At 37.6% G+C, this 24820-nt stretch overlaps 1 protein-coding gene across 4 annotated transcripts in view; it reads left to right on the top strand.

Moving 5' to 3' along the window:
- The window catches only part of IL1RAP (interleukin 1 receptor accessory protein), a 144485-nt gene that overhangs the window by 108787 nt on the left and 10878 nt on the right, over nt 1–24820 (top strand). The window contains exons 8-11 of one of the 4 annotated variants that reach the window (XR_003908709.1): nt 323–471; nt 10686–10829; nt 12397–12540; nt 21965–22908. Coding sequence is in view for 2 of the 4 variants with exons in the window: in XM_029939635.1 (XP_029795495.1) it covers nt 323–471; nt 10686–10829; nt 12397–12540; nt 21965–22683 (1156 nt within the window). In the remaining 2 variants the exon portion in view is untranslated. Of the gene's footprint in view, nt 1–322; nt 472–8198; nt 8434–10685; nt 10830–12396; nt 12541–15283; nt 16896–21964; nt 23266–24820 lie in introns of those variants that run through there. The other 3 variants (XM_029939635.1, XM_029939636.1, XR_003908710.1) reach the window with 3 other exon arrangements.

The raw sequence follows: 24820 nt of genomic DNA, 5'->3' as shown, positions 1-24820 counted from the left end.
ACGGTTTGTGGGATTGAGCCCTGCGTTGGGCTCTGTGCTTATATTCTTTCTCTTCCTCTCTCGCTCTGCCCCTCTCCCACTCATGTGCATGCTCTCCCTCTCCTTCTTTCTCAAAATAAGTAAGTAAACTTAAGAAAAGGAATGGTATTGGAATCTAGAAGTTATTCTCTCTTTGTAACCTTTAGATCACAGGCAACACAGCCTGTGGGCATTCTGTCTGCCTTCACCTAGGGGCTCTATGGTTGTCTACTTGTCTGATTCACAGACAGCCCATGGCCCTGCAGGCTCAATCATGCTTTGATTTTCTTTCCCCTGTTTCTAGTGTAAGTTTGACTCAAACAGAAGATGAAACAAGAACTCAGATTTTGAGCATCAAAAAAGTTACTGCTGAGGATCTCAAGCGCAACTACGTGTGTCATGCTAGAAATGCCAAAGGGGAGGTTGACAAGCCAGCCAAGGTGAAACAGAAAGGTAATGGATGCACTCAGCGGTTGAGTCCGTGAACTCCGAAAAGTAACGTTGTGGTGAATAAGGAAAAAAAGAAAAATTGAGAAGTCAGTGCTCCAGCTCCTAACACATCTGGCATATAGTAAGGAATTAAAGATGAATTGAAAATTCTGGAAGGAATATTTTCATCTATGTGAAGATACACAAAATATTATTTCCTAGACCCTTAGTAACTTAGTGCCCAATTGTGACTTAAAAAAATCCGTGTGATTGTGAAAATGAGGCATAATTTTTTATCACTACAGTCATGGAAAATGAAAAATAAAGAAAATGTTTAAAACTGCCAAAGATATAATAAAACTGGTAGAGTCACATATTGTTGGTGAATTGTAAAGACCCCTTTAGAAATCACTAATGGCAGAGTTCAAAGGTCTTAAAAATGACCATATCATATGACTTAATACTTTTGGAATTTTTCCTCAACAAATAACAGAAAGAGAATTATGTACCCATTGCTATTCTTAGAAGCATTCTCTATAATAATGAAACATTAAAAATAGCAACCATCTAATTATATTCAAGTAGTTAAGTAAGATATAAAATATTTCTTCTCAAAAACATAGTTTTTAAATGATCATTTCACATACTATGTAACAGTATTCAAACAGGTTTACAATAGACCACCAGCCACAATTGCTAAAATGAAAATTATGTAAACAATGACTTAATAAAATGTGAAAGGATTTCTATGTTCATATTACTAATTTCCTCTACAACAAGTAAAAATGGTAATGCTCTCTTGTGTGAGCTGTTGCTACTGAAATAGAGTGTGTCTAAAGTTATCTTTGGGTCTCCCAACTAACACAGAACCTCAGACAGTGAATCCCTTCAAGCATGTTTTCCAGTGATCTAGAGAAGGATCATGATGATTCATCACGCGTGCAGTCATGTCATTCAGAATCATTGTGGAATCTAGTCTCACATAGAGCCTATAATATCTATACCAAAAGTAAAACAAAAAAGAAGTTAATGCATAATTCTTACATTTTGCAATGGGATTTAAACCTTTTTCTAAAGCTGATGCAAAAGCAAATTTCCCCTTAACATGTCATTGCAATCTAGAAAGTAGAAAGCAAAGTCCTGGAGTATATGTGGCTCTTAAGAAGTCTCAGTGGATTGGCTCTGGATAGTTAATTTCTCCTGTGCCCCAGAAGGCAGTGTAAAACAACAATATTCAACCAACTAATATAAGGCAGTTTCCTGCAGTTCATTCCTAAGAACACTGCTGGGACTCTTTATGTACTGTAATTCAATATTTGTACTCTAGATTCAGAGAGCCTGTGTTGGAATCTTCGTTTCCGTGCATCCTAACTCTGTGACCTTGAAAAAAAATCACTTAACCTCTGACCTTCAATTTCTTTAAACTAGGCAGATGATCCACTGTCTCATAAGGTTGTTTTAAAGTACTCAGCATGACTACTGGCCTTTATACAAATATATTCGGTGCTCAACAAATGTTAAGTCTACTTATTATTTCCACAAAATTTTCACAGGTGTTATTCGACAAGTTTTCATAGTACATAAAGTATCATTAAAGGCTAGATTAAACAAAATCAATCAAGTTCCTTCAGTCAAGGGCCCGTTAGTGACTTTCATGTGTTCACATTTGGCATGAATATACCAGGGGGTTGGAATATAGGAGGCAGGATTTTTTTTCAAATATATTTGACTTCAGATTCCTGGAGAATGGAGAATTTTATGGGACTCATTTTCTGAAGCATGCATTTTGGGAAACAATTATAGAGGATGACATAAATCAATCACTTATTGTCAGATAGATAGGATTAAACAGTCAATGGAAAGCATGTTCAGTCTAGGAGTGATCCAGAAGTCAGCCTGCCAGAGGTAGGGGAGTAGCTCCCGTCCACAGAAAGCCATGCTCTGAATGGTTATGTCTGAATGGCATCAGGGACGTGAAATGACAAGTACAAGGACGTCCACTAGACTGGAATATCTATGCTGAAATTACATCAGTATTACAGATAATCTGTGTCTAGCCAGTGGTACCAGAGGTGTTATGGGTTTGTTACTTGGCTTCTGTTCTGGGCCAGGTAATGCTGCAGTTCAGAGGTGATACCTGTGCTCACATTCATACATTATATGTAAGGATCCTTCTCTGGATTCATTGACAAAGCATTCTATGTCTTTCATCAAAAAGATGACAGGAAGGGCTCTGGGATAGATCTTTAGATGTAATAGCTCTTTGGACAGCGCAAGTTCATCTAGTCAGTTCTAGCCAAGTATTAAAGGAGTCACAGCTAATGTAAATGTGTTAAACATGGAGTTGTTTTATAGAGGAGACAGGTATGGACTAAGGCTATATGTGTGTTGAACTTTATGAGAAACTTCCAAACCTATTTCCAAAAAGGCTGTACCATTTTATACTTTCACTAGCAATGAATATAAATTCCAAGTGTTCTGCATTCTTACCACATCTTGGAGTTGTCAGACCTTTCAGTTTTAGCTATGGTAGTAAATAGGTACTGGTATCACAGTATATTTTTAATTTGCATTTTCAGAGACTAATGATGTTGAACACTTAATTTTAAAGTCTTTTTAAAAAGTATTTTTATTTATTTATTTTGAGAGAGAGAGGGCACTATGCATGTAAGTTCGGGAGGGACAGAGAGAGAGAGAGGGAGAGAGAGAATCTCAATCAAGCTCCACACTGTCATGAAGCTTGACGTGAAGCTTGACATGAAGCTCGATCTCAGGACTGTAAGATCATGACCTAAGCAGAAATCAAAAGTGGGACGCTTAACTGACTGAGCCGCCCAGGCGACCCTAACTACTCTTTTATGGACTTAGTTACCATTAATCAATAGTTCTTCCTTTTGTGAAGTATCCATTAAAATCTTCAGCCCATTTTGGTTTTGGGTTATTTGTTAATGATGTGTGTGTGTGTGTGTGTGTGTGTGTGTGTGTGTGTGTGTGACTTTGTGAATATTTTGTGAATATTATGCATTCATTTTATTTTTGATAATCAGAATTTTAAAATATTTGATGAAACCCATTTTATTAATTCCTCCTGTTACAGTTAGTACTTCTAAATCCTATATTAGCATTCTTTGATTTTTAAAACTCTTTATTTTTTTTTTCTACTTAGGCCTATGCTTCATTTCAAATATTTTTTTATACTGTGAGGTGTGGATTAAGGCTTCATGTTTGTTTTGTTTTCCACCTAGAAATCAGTTGTTCTAACCTCATCTGAAAAATCTCTCCCTTTTTTATAGAATTGTATTGACAACTTAGCCTAAAAACTCAATTCTGAGTGTGGGTTTGTTTCTGCATTCTCTGTTCTATCAATGTTTGTCTATCTTGAGTCCAATAATACTTTCTCTTGACCAATAGCTTTAAAGTAAGTGATGAAGTCACAACTATTGTCTTCCTCCTTTTTCTTTTCAAAGGTTGACCTATTTGTCTATAGATTTTAGTATCATCTTGTGAATTTCTATGTTAGAGCCTGCTGGGATTTGATTAGAATTGTATTAAATTTATTAACCGATTTGGGGGAGAATTGAAATCTTAACAGTACTGAGATTTCCAACCTATGAACATTATTTACCTCTCAGTTTATTTAGTTATCATTGATTTTCCTCAGCTTTTTTCTTTTTTTTTTTTTTTTTTTAGTTTTCTGTGTACAGGTCTCACACACATGTGAAATTTACCCCTAAATGTTTTGTTTTTATTGCTATTGTAATGGTATTTTGAAAATTTCACTTTTCAGTTGTTCATTGATAGGACATAGAAATGAGTTAATTGATTTTTATGTTTTAATCTTAGTCTTCTGACTTCCAAATTCACTGATTAAATAGGGTTTCTGTTTATTTTGTCTTTTATGTTCCTTTGAATTTTCTACATAGTTAATCGTGTCACCCATATGTAAACTCACTTTTACTCCCTCCTTTCCACACTGTATGCCTTTGACTTTTTTTTTCTGCTTCTGTCACTCTCTTAGACCTCCACTACCATGAATAGTAGAAGTTACCAGAGTGACCATACTTGCAGTGTTTCCTAACTTAGAAAAGAGGCATTCAGTTTTTATATGTTTTATATGTTCAATATGATGTTATTTGTAGGTGTTTTTTGGTAGCTGACTTTTATTTGTGTGAGAGAGTAATCTTCTATTTTTGGTTTGATGAAAGTTATATATAATTCCCATGCATATATATATATATATATATATATATATATATATATATATATATGTAATGAGTAATGAGTGTCTGTTGAAATTTACCATTTTCTTGGTGTGGTTTCATTTGAATTCATCTTAGTTACAGTTTTTTAAACTTCTTGGTTCTGGAGTTACCTGCGCGGCTCCATCGGTTAAACGTCTGACTATGGCTCAGGTCATGATCTCATGGCTCATGATTTGAGCCCCGCATTGGGCTTTGTGCTGACAGCTCGGAGCCTGGAGCTTGTTTCAGATTCTATGTCTCCCTCTCTCTGCCCCTCTCCCATTCACATTCAGTGTCTCTCAAAAATTAAAAATTAAAAAAAATTTTTAAACTTCTTGGTTCTATGAGTTTATATTTTTAATTTAATTTGCAAAAAATAGCCATTATTTCTTCAAATATGTTTTGTTCACTTTTTCATTTATTCATCCTTTCCTTTTCTTCTAGTAGTCCTGTTAAATTTAGTATGGATCACTCCAGGTTGTCCCAAAGATGACTGAGATTCTCATTTTTATTTCATCCTTTCTTTGTGTGTTTCAATCTGGGTAGTTTCTAGTTTCCACTATCATTTCTTTTTTGATATTTAATCTGCAGGGTTTTAAATTTCAGAATTGCATTTTTCGGTATTTTTATTTTCATTCCTCCATAAAAACAGCCCTATTAATATTTCTTATTTGGTTTTTTTTTCTTCCAAGATTTTATTTAAGTTTAAGTTAGTTCACATATAGTGTAGTATTTGTTTCAGGAGTGCAAATCAGATTCATCACTTACATACAACACCCAGTGCTCATTAATTGCCATCACCCATTTAGCCCATCCCCCCACTCACCTCCCATCCAGCAACCCTCAGTTGTTCTCTGTACTGAAGAGTCTCTTATGGTTTGCCTCCTTGTTTGTTTTCTCTTATTTTATTTCTCCTCGTTTTGTCATCTGTTTTTTTAATTCAACAGAAATATAGATAATACTCATTTTATTTTATTTATTTTTTTTAACATTTACTTATTATTGAGAGACAGAGACAGAGCACGAAAGGGGTAGGGGCAGAAAGAGAAGGACACACAGAATCCAAAGCAAGCTCCAGGATCTGAGCAAGCTGTCAGCACATAGCCTGAGGTGGGCCCGAACCTGTGAACTGCAAGATCATGACCTGAGCTGAAGTCAGTCGCTCAACAGAATGAGCTACCCAGGCGCCCCGATAATACTCATTTTAAATGTTTATTTTCCAATTCCATCATATTTGTCAATTCTGATTCTGGGGTTTATTGGGGTGTTTATTTTGGCTGATTTTTCTTCTGATTATGGCATTTATTTTGTTCGTTTTTTGCTTTTTATTGTTGTTTTTTAATCATATGCTGATATTACATATGCTGCATCATTGAGTGTCTGAATTTTTAAAACTAATGTTTTAAAATTAGAATGTCTGGTTCTCACAGGTAGTTGATTTACTTGTCTAACAGCTTGTTTTTTTGTTTTGTTTTGTTTGTGTTTTATTTGTTTGTTTGTTTTGTTTCTTAAGAGACCTGCTTATCTTTGCAGGACTTTACGTCTGAAAAAATTTAGAAATCTGAAAAAATAGATCAATAAAAAATAAATAAATCCAATCTGCCCTTTTCTCTAAGGGCAGATTCAATTTACCTAGACTGTCTGGGGTCTCTGCTTAACACATGGGGAGCTACCCAAAGCTTCTTCCCTCCAGTCTTATCTCAGTGCCTCCAGTCCTGCATGTGCACTAGGGTTGTTCAGTTCCAGCTTCCTAGCAGCTGTGTCCTTCCTGGTAGTTTTTCTGTCGCCAGTAACTGTTCCTTGCCAGATCTTGTGAAGTGTCATCGACCGATGCAAAACTTTATACTTTTCCAAAGACTTGAGGTCACCCCTTGCAGATTTATAGAGCTCTTTTTCTGCACAATTTTCTTCCCTCTTTGCCCAGGCCTGTAAATTTAACCCAAGTCCATAGTTTTGAACTCTGATTTCTGTCTCCTTAGTTCACTGTGATGACTGTACTTCTTTTTGGTTTTCCCTCTCTGTGCGACAGTCTAAAACTGCCTTCAGGCCAAACACGAGGGATGGTGGGGCTCAACTTTGTTGTGTCCTTTCTCCCAAAGATCACACACAGATCAACTAGCACTTATATCATCGTAGAAAAACCGTCATTATAAATATTATGAGAGGAGGCTAACCCCAGTATCAATCACTTCTCTAAGACCAGAAGATGAAGCCCTAATTTTAACACACTGTTTGTAGTCAAACAAAGCAAGTCTGCAGATTAATTCAGTTGTATGTCTCTGGTTTACTATAATATAGATAAAGCATTCTAATAGTTTGTAATTCAGAGAAATGGTCATTATACGGTTCCCAAAATCATCAAGAAGTCTCAGCAATTTAGCAGAGACAGGTTCTGTGGCAGAGAATACTTGGAAGTCCAAGAGGCTGGTGTTGGGCTGGGAGACTCAGTGGATAGCAAGGCCCCCAACTAATGAAGATAAAAAGAATAAGTAATGGAGCACCTGGGTGGCTCAGTCGATTATGCGTCCGACTTTGGCTCAGGTCATGATCTCACAGTTTGTGAGTTCGAGCCCTGCGTCGGGATCTGTGCTGACAGCTCGGACAGAGCCTGGAAACTGGAGCCTGCTTCAGATTCTGTGTCTCCTTCTCTCTCTCTGCCCATCCCCCACTCGCGCTGTCTCTCTCTGTCTCTCAAAAATGAATAAACATTAAAAAATAATAAGTTAGGTTTCCAAGGAGAAACAAAATTGTAGACCAATAACCTGAACCAGGGTAAAAGACTGGAGCTAAAGCCCTGGATTGGTTTAACTCAGGGAGATAGCTGGAAATGTGGGCTTTGGAGCCTGTTATTACTGTAGAACTGCAGAAGGAGTGGAGGGAATTCTGATTCAGGGAGTAACAGCAGAGCAAGTGGCCAAATTTGGCAATATCCTAAATCAATAATAAGTGAGATCAAAGAGAGAAGCAGTTTAGAAGTCCAATTTGGTCAAATTGCATCACTCTTTCCTGATTGGAAACCCTTTTGACTGGGATTGCATCAGAGTCAAGTCTTTATGCCAAAACATTAGAGGTCCAGCTGGGGCAGACAGAAAATGCGGGCCGAGGGTCACCCTTCCCCTGCAAGCCAGCAAAGCTTTATAGGAAAGCTTTTTAGAACATTTCCTGCATGTGGCTTAAGCCATTTAGAAATTCAGCCTTGTGGATTATTTATCTTAAGAGTTCAATTAGTTAAATAGCATTAGGAACTTCTTCATATCATCAGTATGGCCCCACAAAATATGATCTATACATATGACACATATATTTCAATGACCCAAAACTAAATTAAAAATCCCCACAAAAAAGAAAATAAGCAGTAATAAAATAAATGTGGCAGAGGGAAATTCATGAAAGTAATTGATCTCTTGATCATTAGGCAAGCTATATATTGATATATTTTTTTAAAAACCCATTTCAGGTAAGCACATTGACTGACCTCTTTTTTTTTTCTCACTATTACAAAATGTCCAGCCAGAGGAGCCAAAATAACTGAGCAAATAATGAAGATGACAATGGAAATTACCCCAGTGTGCTGTTAACATAACATGTGCTCAGAAATACCAAGGACACAGCAATTTTCATGCCAGCTACCCAAATTGATCTTAGCAAATTCTCAACAACTGCACTGACATAGCTTTTGACATTTGATGATGAAGTTTTCTTATTTTAAACATCATTATTCCTGGAACGAGACCAAGAATACCTGGTAATAATTCTGCACTGTGGAGTTCTGGACTATCTCCGAGATAGGACTAGCATCCCGAGTTTAGGATAATGAACTTGAAACTCTTAGATCTGCCCTTTAATTAGAGAACTTCAGGCTCAGCTCCAGGCTGCTTACCATTTCCCCTGTAGGATAGATACCTGTTTTAAAGGAGATTTTTCCACCAGTATATGATGAATAATTAAACTTGATGGCAGGCTCTGTGAAGATCTCTGGACTTTAGAGTCAGGGAGCCCATATAACAATCCCAGCTTTGAACAAAATTCCTATGTGCCTCATCTTGGCAAGTACTTAACACAATGTTCAGGCAATCAAAGAAGCCTTTTCTCACTACCCGACCTGATACAGTTCTACTGCCCCAGTCCAGCCTCTCAGTCACCTCTATCACATTACCCTAGTTTATTTCCTTTATAGCACTGATCACTACCTAACAGTGTTGTCTTATTATTTATTTCCTTGCATTTGAATATTAGCTCTAAGAAGACAGACACCCTTTCAGTCTTATCCACTATCATGTCCCCAACAGCATCTGGCAAATAATAGGTGGTAATAAGTAATTGTCAAGTCAACTAATACATAATTTAAGCCACTCCTGCTTCAGGTCCAAATATTCAATTCCCTCTTCAAACACTTAGGATTCATTATCACAAGCTAATAAGGCAACCAAATGAAGTTGCTGGTACATATTGAGGAACTAGATTTCTTTTAAATACCCCAGAAGTATATGGCATTATATCTGAAAACGTTCATTGAGATCCTTTGTATTCTAGGGGTAGGATGGATGAAGAAGACATAATCTCTACCTAAAAGACTATAAAAATATAGTTTAGTAGAGAGAAAGAGAGAGTGGAGAGGCAAGCTTGTAGACAAATTAAAATATAATACAAATTCTCGAATGCAATTATAAACATTAAGAAGAGTTAAAATTTCTGCCAGGCAGATGCCAGGTGCAAGAGGAGTTTTATTCTAGGAAAGCTTATACAAAATAATGACATTAGAGCATGGACTGAAAAACTCAAAAAGGAGAAAGGACTATCCTTGCCAGAAGTCTCAGCATGAGCAAAGACATAGAGCTAAATCTTCCTGATGTTTTTGAAGAAAAGGCAATGGTGAATGAGACAGGTGGTTGGTGATTTGGTCATAACAGACCTTGTTTACAGGGCTGAATTAATATCTAGTTTTTTTGGGGGGGGGCACCTGGGTGGCTCAGTCAGTTAAGCCTTCGACCTCGGCTCAGGTCAGATCTCATGTTCGTGGGTTTGAGCCCCACATCAGGCTCTGTGCTGACAGCTGGCTCAGAGCCTGGAGCCTGCTTCTGGTTCTGTGTCTTCTCTCTCTGCCTCTCCCCCTCTCATGCTCTGTCTCTCTCTGTATCAAAAATAAATAAAACATTAAAAAATACATATCTAGTTTTTAGGAAGTCAGGAACTACCTTATTCTATTTCTGATAATTCCAAAGAAACTGGTAAAACGCCCACCATATAAAAGTAAGCAGATTAGGTGGAAATCTGTCCATATCTGTATATTGCAACTTAATCTTCAGAATGTGTATCCTAGAACTATAAACCTGAGAGATACTTTCAAAGCCAAGCATACTTAGTAGCATTTGGTAGATCCCTCTGTTTCTTCCCAGTGAAAATAAGATTTTTGAGGCTTCTTTCTGAATTTATAGGAAAGGTAATTAAATTTCTTCCATATGGCATTGAAAAGAAGGAGGAATTAAGACTAATGGAAATACACTAAGATGTTCACTCAATCCATCTGCTCCAACAATTAAAATTCTATGAGTACCATGGCCTTATCTAGGTAGTAATAAGGATTCCACCCCAAGAGGTACACAAATGGAAGATTTTAAAAATATTTTTGAGGGGATTCACTTAGCAGATGCACTGAATGGGATGACCTTCTAAATCCTGTCCAATGCTAAAATGCATATACAATGTACCATTTACATGCCATGAATATATGTTAATTTACATAACATCTAAGTCTCTTCAAGTAATCTAATGGTTAAAAACACCTATTTCAGGTGCTGGGGACAAAAAGATAAATAGGACACAGTCTGGCACTAAAACCCAGTGCTTAAACCCGATCATGCTATCTCTGCTTGTTCACATGTACAAGTCAGGAGCATAGTTCGGCCGCTTAACTTACCCAGCTATTTGCAGGATGACAGATCACTGTGATCACCGCATAAAACTCAATTGTTTCTTTGTTGTTCACTCCATTGATAGCTCCCAGATACACAGTGGAATTAGCATGTGGTTTTGGAGCCACCGTGCTGCTGGTAGTGATTCTCATTGTTGTTTACCACGTTTACTGGCTGGAGATGGTCTTATTTTATCGGGCTCATTTTGGAACAGATGAAACCATTTTAGGTGAGTGATAAAAGTTTGCAGTCAATACCTTCTACTGTCCTTTTCAGAAAGCATATTGCCTTGATAAAAGCTAGAATAATTGGGAGATTTAATCTTACTAACTTTTGTTGCAGTCCTTACTATTGAAAATCTTTCTAATGTATATTATTTTACTTTCTTGGCTCAATATGTGTTTGGTCTAGATGGCTCTGCCCAAAGAGAAGGATAATGCAAGCCGCATATGTAACTTAATATTTTCTAGTGGTCACAGCAGGAAAAGTATAAAAAGAAAGTGAAGATTATTTTAATATACACCTTATTTAACCCAATAGACTCAAAACACTAATATCTTAGCATATAATTAATATTTAAAAGCTGATGGTGATATTCTAGTCTTATTTTTTGGTATTCAAAATGCCAAAATTTAGCATCTGTTATATTTTCAATTTACAGCACATCTCAGTTCAGACCAGCTGCATTTCAAGCGTTCGAAAGCTATGTGTAGCTGTCTATACTATACCTGGACCACTTAAAGGTGGTCCGTGCACCGTCAACATCAGCATCACATGGGAGCTTGTTCAAAGGAGAATCCTAAGCTAGCCCCTATTCTGAGTCGGGATCTACATGTTAACAATATTCCCAAATGGTTCAGGTGCACATTAAAGTTTTAGAAGCACTGCACTAGTGCATATTTGCCCGGTGACAAGAATGGAGCAATTAAACATCCTGATTCTTAGACTCATCCCATAAAGATTTTCATTCAGTAAGTTTGTGGAAGAGACACAGAACCTGCTTTTTACTGAGAGGTGATTTTTATAATTAGACAACTCTGGGAAAGATGGCTTTATTGAATCTCAGTGTGTGTGTGTGTATATATATATATATGTATTTATATATATAAAATATATGTATTTATATATATAATATACGTATATATATTATATATATATAATGTTTATTTATTTTTGAGAGGTGGAGGGGAGAGGGCAGAGAGAGAGAAAATCCCAGTCAGGCTCTGTGCTGACAGAGGCACTTGAACTCACGAACCATGAGATCATGACCTGAGCCGAGATCTAGAGTCAATGCTTAACCTACTGAGCCACCCAGGTGCCCCAAATTGCAGCATATTTTTAATTGTAGTTATTTTCAGGTATAAATAATTTAGACACTTTCTAAAAGTTTTGCTCCATTTATAATTCTAATATATCAGTGAGTCACAAACTAGGACAGGAACTATAAATTTTCTGCATGGTATATTCAGTGCAAGTACCTATGATTGACTATTTGCATCCTGATTGTGTTAATTCATAGTCAAATGAGCCAAACCTCATTTATTCTCCACTATAAACACTAAACTTAATAATATGAGAGTAGTAGACATATCAGACAAAATCTGTAATTACACCTTAAAGTAGTCATTTTGCCTGGAGACCTGTCACAGGTGGGAAATCACATGAAATCTGTCAGATAATTCATACAGTTAAAAAAAAGCGAACATGACTATTAGGCAAAAGTTTGATTTAAGAAAAAAATGCAATACGATTTGAAACTCTTCTAATTTATATTGTATCTCTCTTCCTTTTGTCAGATGGGAAAGAATACGATATTTATGTATCTTACGCAAGGAATGCTGAGGAAGAAGAGTTTGTGTTACTGACCCTCCGTGGAGTTTTGGAGAATGAATTTGGATACAAGCTGTGCATCTTTGACCGTGACAGTCTTCCTGGGGGAAGTAGGTATCTCACATGAGTACAGACGATGCCACCCTGAATGACAAAGGGAACTCTTAGTTTGGGTCAGTTGTGAGAGTCATGGCAGAGCTCTGTGTTGGCATCTTTGGATATCTACATTCCAATTGTTTGATGTAATAGATGAGACTTCTTTAGGAATAAAATTAGATTGTGAGTTATAGATTATTCAAGTGCCATTTATGGTTGTATAATAGCTCCCCTTGCAAGTGTTAAGAATTCAGTGTCAGAAAAGTGTAGATGTATAGTAGATTAGAGCCCTATTAAATGCCTTAGTTTTTATTTTATTTTTACTTTTTAATGTTTATTTTTGAGAGAGAGAGAGAGAGAGAGAGAGAGAGAGCTGGAGGAGCAGAGAGAGAGGGAGACACAGAATCTGAAGCAGGCTCCAGGCTCTGAGCTGTCAGCACAGAGCCCGATGCAGGACTCGAACCCACAAACCATGAGATTATGATCTGAGCTGAAGTCAGATATTTAACTGACTGGGCCACTCAGGAGCCCCAAGTGCTTCAGTTTTAAATGTTCTGTTTACATACAGTTAGATACGGAGAAGGTTTAAGCAAATCAGCATTAATTTCCGTTGAATTTTTTTTTTTTTACAAACACTGAATTTAAACATTTTTACAAAGGCTGAGGTATACTTGATTTTACTAAGAATGAGTTGTGAAGAGAGTGCATGGAATTTTCTTTATAGTACTCACTCATAATAATCAGAATATTTCCCTGTGGCATTTGCTAATTTCCTTTTCCTCACTTTTATTTGCTAGCAAGCCAATGCTATTCATCTTCCCCTTTTTCTTGGGTCTGTTTCTTCCTTTCTGTCAGCTTATACATCTGAGATGTAGTTTAAATTTTTACTAAGGCCAATATATTCTATTAGGCTAAAAAAAAAAACTTGAATTGCTGAATATTTTCAAAGAAAAGTATATCCCTAATTTTCAGATCCACCCAATAACATACAAAGTGATAGCCCATTTGAGTCTGTTTTAATAAATACATAATAGCATTCCTAAATCCACCGTTACGCTTTGTACTGTTGCAATGCATGTAATGTGTCTAACCTTCACCACAACAAACTAATTTTCCTCCCCTAAGGTCCTATTTATGTTAACCATTTCAGATGTTTTTGAAACTGTTATGTGGATAAAGGATATAAAAACAGACTTAAATGTCCATACTCACTCTGAATTAGCCAGACCACTTACGTTATCTCCTGCCTTCGCCTACAAGTCCATCATGTTTGTGTTCTACAGCTGATATCTCTCTCAGGATCATTTTGCCGGGAACTGATGACTTGATGAAACAGCTAAAGGACAAATCCCACTCATTTTAAGACTTAAGATCCTAAATCACTTATCCATCCATGTATTCACTCATTCTGCCATTCAACAAATATTTATCACTTTGTGAAAAATTATATAAAGGTATACAGTGTAACAATGGACCTCCAGTAGGGGCTGCTAATTCTTTCAAGAATTCAAGTTCCACATAATTACTCTTGCATCTTGCTTTGATGGTTGATCCTTGTGACCTGTGCCTCCATGCTTCTTTTCTTCCTCGTTGCCTCTGGGACTCTTTCCATGCCTACACACAGTCTGCCTCCAGCAACACTGCTTAGATTAGATAATTATTTATTTCTCGATTCTCCTCCAGACTGCAATGGAATTTTAAGTGCAAGACTTTCCCTTTGGCCTCTGTACCTGTGAAAGTGAAGGGGCAAAATAACTACTTAGAGGAGAATTGTAAGCCATGAAGTAGCTTTCCACAACCCTCATGTATTCCCTGGAGTTGGCTCCTTTTTGAACTCCAGGTAAAAGATTATACAATCCTCGGTAAGCAGCCTTGAGGAGATGGATTATTCCCAAGAATTTGGTGACAGGAACTAATCAGAGTCCTTGATAACAATAAAATTACACTGAATTTCCATTTTCCCTATTTCTTTTTCTTCTTTTCTGACCTAAAGAATTTGCCTATTAGAAAGGCAGATACATTAGCTAGCAGCTACTGAAACACATGGCTTCATAGTAGTGATAGGAGTTTAAGGAGAAAGATCCAGGGACTAATTTAGGCTCCAGAGCAGAGAGCAGAATAGAAGGCTGAGCTGAGAATGTGATGCCAGCCAAAATGCCATTCAGTTAGCTAGACTTTTTAAAGTTCCTATTCTAAGGACATAGACCAGTCTGAGTCGGGTAGGAGTCTGGCAACAGGGAGGGATTTTCAGAAAATAAATGTCCTTACTCTCGCTTTCCTGTGTTGGTGAGAAATGAATTTCCATGACTTTGACTCTATGCTGATTATCTTTTTAAATACCCACTGGCATTAGAGAGTAGACACATGGGTCTTGTTGGGGAGAAAGGGCTCAGGAGCTGATCTGACTGGGCTGCAGCATGCCACGTAGTTTGAAGAAACCGATTTCTGTACAATTCATCTATTTCTCATAAAGGTTTTGAAGAACAAGGTCATAGAAGTATATACTTGGCTTCATGCCTGTTTAGAATTCTTTTGGGGGTGGAATATGTGCATATCATTTTCAGTACCTTGGAGGAGTGTGGCATTTATTGGACAGAGTGAGGGGACCTGAGGATTAAGTTGTTGCAAATGTTCTTGGTAAAAGTTTCACTTCAACTCCCAGGCTGTTACCCTAAGTTCCCTACACTTGCCCCCTAAGCCTCAGGCTTTGGGGGAGTTCTTGACCAACACTAACCCCCATGGTGTTTTCTTTCTCAGTTGTCACGGATGAGACCTTGAGCTTCATTCAGAAAAGCAGACGCCTCCTGGTTGTCCTAAGCCCCAACTACGTGCTCCAGGGAACCCAAGCCCTCCTGGAGCTCAAGGCTGGCCTAGAAAACATGGCCTCTCGGGGCAACATCAACGTCATTTTAGTACAGTACAAAGCGGTGAAGGAGACGAAGGTGAAAGAGCTGAAGAGGGCTAAGACGGTGCTCACGGTCATTAAATGGAAAGGGGAGAAATCCAAGTATCCACAGGGCAGGTTCTGGAAGCAGCTGCAGGTGGCCATGCCAGTGAAGAAAAGTTCCAGGTGGTCTAGAAGTGGCGAGCAGGGTCTCTCCTATGCATCCCTGAAAAATGTATGAAAGGGACAATAATGAAAGGGGCAAAAAGAACCAAGGGCACTCCAGGAAGGAAGAGTCCCCTTTCTTTGTTCCCAACATATTATTTCACAGACAGAAAACAATTCTGTCCAAGCCTCCCTGGAGGGATTAATTCAGGGTGACTGTATGACTGGTAGTGGTGCTTCCTCAGGCAATACTAAGGTTTAGAAGGGTAGTGCCGCCAGTCTGTCACCAGCGTCTGTTGGCACTGTGTTCTTTGCAGGCAAAGACTTGGTTGATGCAAATTTCCCCTCTCTGCATCCTCCGTGTGTTTCCACGTCTCCATTCCCTCTTCCTCTCTCATGTTTTATAACCTTAACGTTGTGGAACAGCCTTTTGCTGTGGATTTCAAGACCCCTTAAAGATAACTCATCTGTTAACAAGGTCATTGTGAGTTTTCAAGTACTTTTCTTTTTATGTTTACTCATCAGTTAAAAAGATAATCAAGGCCCATGTTTCTTTTAGCTGAGGACACTGAGCTTTTGGCTCATTTGCTGTGCAGTGCACCCTCAAGGCCAGACTGACACCACTTAGGACACAGAGCAGTGTAACTGAAAGTGTTCCTTACGATGGTTTTAAAGGGCTCGCCTGTGTTTTCTACTACATCCCTTGTGCCCTCCATCTCAGGTCACTGATGTCATATTTGTCAACTTGAAAAATATACCATATTTTTAAAATTTCAGTAAACTCCTGGATATCTGTAGGTCGACCCATATTGGTCACTCCTCTTCCCCTGTCTATGGTACCTAGTATCAGCCATTTAGAGTTTGCAGGTGGCCCCACCCTTGGTTCCGTCCGACAGGAAGCTTCTACTAATGGTGCTAATAGAGTGTGAAATGACAGCAAAGTGCTTTTAGGGAATTTTCTGGCTTGTGAGAAAAGCACAGAACAGGGTGTTCAGCAATTTGTCTTTTAATCTCAGCCTTGCTAATGTGAATATTAGGAAAGTGATTTCTCTTCGCTGGCTTCTGTCTCCCCATTGTAAAATGTGGAAGATAGACTCAGTGACCTTGAGAGTTGCTTTTAGCATTAATATTCTAAGAGAATTAACTGGACCCCCCAGTATTTTCTACATTTTATTCACTAGTTAATGCATTCATGCTAAAAAAGTCAGTTTCTTCCATGAAACTTGCTTTACTTTGTTTTAAATGAAATTGTACTGTCATTGGGACTTGGAAAAGTGAAAAACTAAGTCCAGAGTTTACAGAGTGGTGAATATATACATACATATATACATACATATATATATAAACATATATATATAAACACACATACACACATATACATATATGCACAAACACATGAGTTATAAATGTATGTATATTTACATTGTATATATACATACACATATTAATTATATATGTGTATATATGTATGTATATATGTATGTAATGTATGTATGTGTATGTGTATATATATGCGCACACACATGTGTACACAGGCATGTGACTTTAAATAGCTATTGGCACAATATTACAAACCACTGGAACTCTTGTCCAGTTTTTAAATTATGTTTTTGCTGTAGTGCTTTTGTGTCAGTGTTTTCCACACATCATTTGTAAATTCATAGTTTGCAGAGTAGTAGTTGTTAGTTCTTGCCTTCCCTAAACTAGTATAAACAGCTTACTGCTGCTACATTTGGTATGGGTGCAGTGGAGTCGGTTAAGCACAGAGCTTCAATGCTCACTGCTAGGCAGTGACCAGTCTGCTGGAATTAACTGATCATCTACTTTGTCATAAGTACATACAAACACTTGGAGACTAAGCTACGGTAGTCATGGCATTCAACTACTGCGGAGGTAAATCTCTATTTGGACTCTTGGGTAATACAGAAAAGGAAAATAAAACACCTATAGATAAGCATAAGTATCCTATGAAACACCATATTTCATAATTTAATGAAACCCTTATACCAATGTTATGAATGTTGATAACCAATTCTAAAACTATATCCTATGTTTAAGTGCCCTTCCGCAGTGCTAAAGTCCATAATAAATCATTTCTCTACAGTGAAGGTATTATTTTAAATTGAAGAAAAGAAAAGCCTCATGAATTCTTGACTATAAAACTATGGTATAGAGTCATTCTTGGATATTTTTTGCCTATTAATGCTTTTCTTTATTACAAACCACAATTACTCCTCCTGTTAATCCTTCATCCACAAGGCCAGGGGAAAGCTGACACTAGAAAGGTTTGAGTATCAATTGCATGAGTTTTAGGTAATGGAGGACAGTCCCCTCACAGGTGGCCATTCTCTTCCCAATACTGCATTCTTTCTGCACTTTTAGATTCAATATTTATCCCAAGTACTTTGGGGTACCCATGGAAACTTCTTAATATTCTTTTTCCTATTTATAAACTGGTCTTTGATATTGAACTTTTCTAAATGCTAAAATTGGAAGCATCTCAAATCTAAATGATGTGTCTCATTCTCAAAAAATTGTGTTTTATGCCTTTTTTGTTTGTTTTATGTTCCCTATGATGCCCAATACAAAATTTTTTAGAGAAACAAGGAAATACAATTTTTGTCTCTACTGTTTAAAATAACCTTAATGGTTTTAGGTATATGCTACAAAGGTCTTCTGCACCTGAGTTAACAAAGAGCCATGACATAGAAAATGTCTAATTACACAAGCATACAAAACTTATTTAATTATCTTCTGTATTGTACTTAAATGATCCCCTAGGATTCTAATAAATAAGTACTCCATTGTTTTGGGAAACAAAAGCATCATTCCACGTGCTAATGATCCACTTCTTTCCATAGGTTTTAATATTTTAAGATTATCTTATTATCTTTTTTATTTTATTCATAAACTTTTGTATTTTCCATTTTCCATTTGATTTGTAAATTTGTTTCTTTTAAAAATAAACCATTTATTTTCAGCTTTGAATTTTATTTTGTGCATGTGTTTTATGTCTTTATTTTCATATTTGCTCATAAGAAATGAGAATAAGAAGAATTCATGATACACATCAAAAGAAATGTTAGAAGTTACATTGGTTAAATTTCTCTTCCTGAGAGAAAACTGAGAAAAATGAGAACTTTATATCAACATTTTCTTTACCTGTAAATGAAAATTACTTAAGTAGAATGAATTCTTCTAGTATACAAGGTGTGTGTGTGTGTATGTGTGTGTATGTGTATGTGTGTGTATGTGTGTGTGTGTGTGTGTGTGTGTGTGTGTGTGTGTTTGTATGGAGACAGGAAGAATAACAGAGCTGCAGAGAGAGACAGAGCAATAGACTAATAGATTATTTCAGTAGTTTTCTTTTTTATTCACATCTATTTTAAAGTAAATAGACAGAATTTTAAAAATGTATTATTCACTTATAAATCCACATATTAAGGTAATTCTCTAAGTTACCGTGAACAATTGATTCAATTCAATTTCAATTAATAATAGTCCATACATTAGTTTAATATTACATTCACTAGACAGTGAATAATAATTTAACCAAACTGATTAATTCAATGTCTACCACATGTAGATATTTACATATAAGTATTTTTAATTTTTTAGCAACTCTGTAAGCTTGCTTTTATTATATGCATTTATACATGGATGAACTCAGATTTAAAGATATTAAGATAAAAATGGATAAATGGACAGATTTGAAATGTACTATGAACCACACATTTGAACTTAGATTCACCTTCCAAATTAGGTGCCTCTACTACCCCATTTTAATTAATTTTTTTAAATGTTTATTTATTTTTGAGAAAGAGAGACAGAATGTGAGCGGGGGAGGGGGAGAGAGAGAGAGAGAGAGAGAGAGAGAGGGAGTCACAGAATCTGAAATGGACTCCAGTCTCTGAGCTGTCAGCACAGAGCCTGAAGTGGGGCTCAAACTCTGAATGGCAAGATTAAGACCTGTGCTGAAGTCAGATCTTAACCGACTGAGCCACCCAGGTGCCCCCACTCCATTTTTTTTCACTTCATGTTTTAAGAGAGAGAGAGAAGCTTGCTGCCCTTGCACACACCAATAATCTAGCCGAAGAACAATTTTACAGTCCTTGTTTTCTTCTAGGTGAATTCCAGGCAGATTCTGACTTTTAAAGGCAGGAGTATTCTAGAGTATTGATGAATTTTAGATAAGAAAAGGTGACTTCAAAATTACTTTAGTACCATACAAGAAATCTGGTCTTATCAGTCTATAGCCCTACCCCACTTTTGAGCCACACAGAATAAACACTTAATTTATGACTCCCTCTCCATATAATCTTCAGCATTAAAAAATACTAACAATTCACAACCTCAACTGCAGTTTTTACAATATGGAAGACATTTAAATACGTCATAAAGGAGACAACTTCCTTCAAAGTACTGTATGAAGACCCTCAGGAATAGCCCACCCCCCACCCAATACGCATCTTCCACATCCATCCCTCAGTGTCTGGAACTCCACCAGACATTCCACCATGTTTGTTTCTTTTTAGCATTGCCCTCTCTCAAAAACAAATTTTGCATTTTCAGGGTGAGGTACCAATAATTAAAGAAAAAAAGATAAAAAGCTAGAGTCTTTCTTTAAAGGACCTAGAACAGCATTTTATTTTCAACAGTGGTATCCCCATTGGACAGAACATTTCCCTAATGTGACTATTTTGAAGTGAAATACACAACATACACATGCGCGGGCGCGCACACACACAATTTGAGTGTACAAAGTTCTTTTTGATTTATTATCTATCCACATTGTTTTAGGATTATATCATATTTCTCATGAGATAAGAGAAGCAGTAGATTTTCTACTTTTACATTGTCATGTTTATGAAAGGCAACTACACAGACTGAGTAGGACGGAGATAAAGGAGTTTCCAAACCCCCTCCCCCCGCCACACACACACGGACACACGGGCTTTGAAGATAAGTGAAAATTTAGATTTTTAAGATCAAAATAAAAATTCTTCTTTAAAACTACTTTGCACTCTTGATAAAACTAGTTCAAAGGTCTTAAAAACTAAGCACATGTCTCTTTCAATTACTTTTCAGGTTCATGTTAAATTTACTAATTGGAAAGAACTAAGCTGGTAAGGAGCATGGCTCCTTCGTTTCGTGTCAAATTCGTAATGATCAAATTCACTGCAAACTTTCCACTCGTCATCACAGGCTAGAAAGTCTCTCCATCACTGTCATCTATGGTGACAAAAGAGGTGGTCCCCAACCTCATGGTCTGTCTGTAGCAACTCTTTAGAATTGTCAATGGCTGTGATTTACACATTTGGAAATCCTTTCCTTTAGAAAATCACATTAAGCCCTTAAATCTCATAATGAGCTAAGCACTACATTTATCTCGGAAACTTTCCATTGGAATCTGTCCAAACCCACCACAGTAACTACTAGAAGTTAATGCGTTATCAGAAGTCTTTAATTGATTCCCACCCATTGTCTACGTTATGGCTCCTTTAATTGAATTTCAGTCCAAGTATTCATGCATATACATAGGAAAAGGAAGGGAATTTTGGTTGATAACCCAGTCAGTACTATGAACTGTCTGATGTTGTGTCCAAAAATTTTAAAAACCAAGGTATAAAACTGTGTGGCTCTTAGGAGATGGCAATTTCCTATTGCTCTTTGCTGATAAGACTAAGTCTGAATCATTGTGTTAGTCCTGTTCCAGATACTACTATTCTTGGGAAACACATATATAAACTGAGTATTATTCAGAGGAAAATGATAAAAGTGGGGGGGGGGGATGTAAAAACATGTCTTTTGGGTAATAAGATAACAATTCTGAAGTTTAACTAAACCTAAAGATGAGAAAAAGTACAGTGAGATATTTATTTTTATTTCTTAAATGTTTTTTTATTCTTGAGAGAGCGAGAGAGCGAGAGAGAGGCAGAGAGAGACAGAGACGCAGAGCCTGAAGCAGGCTTCAGGCTCTGAGCTGTCATCACAGAGGCTGACTCCGGGCTCAAACTGACCAGCCGTGAGATCATGACTTGAGTCGAAGTTGGACGCTTAACCGACTGAGCCACCCAGGCACCCCAAACATGATATTTTTATAGACATTTGAAGGTATTAGATCTAAGACCGTCAGATAAAAGTGGCAGGGAAGAATATTTAAAAAAAAATAATTTACAAACAGCTGAAATTAGCTGCTTTTAGACATGGTTAGCAATCATTGATATGAGTAAAGTAAAAGATTCGTTTACTGGGTAGATTATTTAACAGTGAGAACCTATATTCCTGAGTGTTTATTTATTTCCTCTCCTTTGTAGGATAAACACTGATGAACTCCAGTTTATGTAAGTTTCACTAGGCATTGTCCTATCTTTCCCATTTTCCTATAGATACAGTGGAAGCAGTTTTTGACTTCATTCAGAGAAGCCGGAGGATGATTGTTGTCCTGAGCCCAGACTATGTGACAGAAAAAAGTATCAGCATGCTGGAGTTTAAACTGGGTGTTATGTGCCAGAACTCCATTTCCACCAAGCTCATTGTGGTGGAATACCGTCCCCTTGAGCAGCCACACCCAAGCATCCTGCAGCTGAAGGAATCTGTGTCTTTTGTGAGCTGGAAGGGAGAAAAGTCCAAACATTCTGGCTCTAAATTCTGGAAAGCCTTGCGGTTGGCTCTTCCCCTGAGAAGTCTGAGTGCCAGCTCTGGCTGGAATGAAAGCTGTTCCTCCCAGTCTGACATCAGTCTGGACCATGTTCAAAGGAGGAGAAGTCGTTTGAAAGAGCCCCCAGAACTCCAGGGCTCAGGGAGGGCAGCAGGCACTTCTCCAGCCCCAGATACAATGTCCAAGCACAGAGGGAAGCCCTCTGCGGCCTGTCGCTGCTGTGTCACCTACTGTGAAGGAGAGAGTCACCTCAGGAGCAAGAGTCGGGCAGAGATTCATACCCAGCCCCAGTGGGAGACACACCTGTGTAAGCCTGTTCCCCAAGAATCAGAAACTCAGTGGATACAAAATGGCACCAGATTGGAACCCCCTGCTCCCCAGATCTCAGCCCTTGCGCTTCACCATTTCACGGATTTATCCAATAACAATGACTTTTATATCCTCTAATCACTGTACGGTGGGTGGTGGCTGCTATCTATACCAGCCCTCTTGGTGTTATGAACCTATGGGAATAACTGACATGTTTATCATGTAGTGGACTACCAGACTGTATCCCCTTTATTGATTTTTAAAAACTATTTATTTCTAGGAGTCAAAAGACCTGAGGACCTGAATCCAGAATTATTGCCTCTAATGGCCTCAGAAGAGCACACTCTTCTTGGGCCCTAGAAGGTCAGTATGTGAAAGTTGCCTAAAGTCTGATCCTCTATCATGTCCGATGGTTTCAAACTGAGCGAAGAATTTAAGTGTGTTTCCTCTGAGTTTGTTGACCCACCTGCTGTTATGAGTCAGTCAGGTGGACTTGGGCAATGATGCTTACAGGGTATGCGTATCCCAAGGGAGCATTGTGGAAATGAGTTGGTTCTGCTGGAAGCTGTAAGACTCAGCTCTACAGAAAACTGATAGCACATTTTTCCTGGAAGAACCAAACGCGCGCACCCAGGGATACTCGGTGCTCTGTCACTGTAAACTAGTGCTCTCTGAACTGCCTAAAGTTGTTAGCATCAATAAAGTTCTATTTTTATGTGATTTCATTTGTACTAACAAAGTTTTACCTGTCTCTCTTCCCACTTCTTTTTATGGCTTTTGAATTCATGTCCAAAGAGCATTCCACTTTCGGAAATTGAGGCTTGGTTTAGGTACTAGGAAAGTCTGAGGTGGCTCTTTAGCTTCTTTCTCATGTGGATGAGAGGAGATGTGGGAAAGGACAGGAAGCTGGTGAGAAAATGTTTCAAATGAAATGGAAGCTAACACAAAAATCTCCTATTTTTAGAACTGACAGCTGAAAGATTCAGACTTGTTAGGGATTCATTGTATTTGGTGTATGAATCCCTTCTCATTCAAGATTCTGAGAAGAGATAGTCAATTTAAGTGCCTACAAGAATCAGAAAGTAAGAAAAAAGAGGGAAAAAAGGGCCAGATATAAGCAAAATACATATGCTGTCCATTGAAGACTCATATTTATAAGTACATAGGTATAGATACATATTTCTTTACTTGAAACATTTTGACACAATCATAAAAGGTGCATGACATTTAATCTCCCAGTGAGGGAGATAATAGAGATGATTGAGCTTGTGGGTAATTGAAGAGTATTTCTTTTCAAAAAGGAGCAATGTCTACTCAACTCTATCACAATATTTGTCACTCCACCCCATTGTTGGCAGATTGCTCAAGTTTTCAAAAGAATCTAAAAATTAAGATTTATATGAAGTCTATCAATTATGGGATGGCTTAACTAAAATTAAAAAAAAGAAAAGAATCAATCAAAATGCATGAACAAGCATTCAGCCTGAGGGCCGCTAGTTTGTAATTTCAGAACTAAAGTATTCATCTAAAGAGTATATATCTGAATGTGGCTTCACGTATCTCCATCAATAGTGAGACTGGAGAGCACACACTGGTCCAAAGCACATAATGGGAGCCTTCTATTCCATCCCCAAATCAAAAACACCTGAATACTCAAACTAAGTCTGATCTGACATTCCATCAGAGAAGAAAAAGCTGGAAAATAGTGCCTTTCATCCACTCTAGTGGGAGAGTAGAGGCTCCCTGTCTGGTGAGTTTGCTTTAAGAAAATCAGAAGCACAATCTGCTACCCAGAACAGGAGCAGAATGAAAGGAGCAAACGATCACACCAGACATGAGCAGTCACCTTCAGTACATTAATGCTGGCTGCTCGTGAGTTCTGGCCCAATAAGTGTCAGCCTTTCTCAGTCACTAATGGTAAGGGAAGGGTGGAGAAAGAAGCTAGATGTTTCATTCCACGATTGCACTAGGAGAGAAAAGCAGAAAATCCCTTCTCTGTTCTAACGAACTATTAGATCCTTTTCCTGTTGGAAAAAAAAAAAAAAAGATATGGGAATAAGGACTTCCCAGAGGAAATGCGACTCATCATGGAACTTGGAATTAAGAAGTGACAGGCCACCTTACCTTCCTGAATATCCAGCAGAAAATGATTGAACACAATCCATATTCTATACTGCATTTCTTCTTGAAGAGATTAATTAATCCATCCTTGATGGATGGTCAAGGATCTTCACTTGGAAGACAGCAATTTATCTTCCAACCCTGTTAAAGGAGG

The sequence above is a fragment of the Suricata suricatta genome, chromosome 5 (genome assembly GCF_006229205.1).
Source record: "Suricata suricatta isolate VVHF042 chromosome 5, meerkat_22Aug2017_6uvM2_HiC, whole genome shotgun sequence".
Taxonomy (NCBI): domain Eukaryota; kingdom Metazoa; phylum Chordata; class Mammalia; order Carnivora; family Herpestidae; genus Suricata; species Suricata suricatta.
This window is presented reverse-complemented; position numbering and strand designations above follow the sequence as displayed.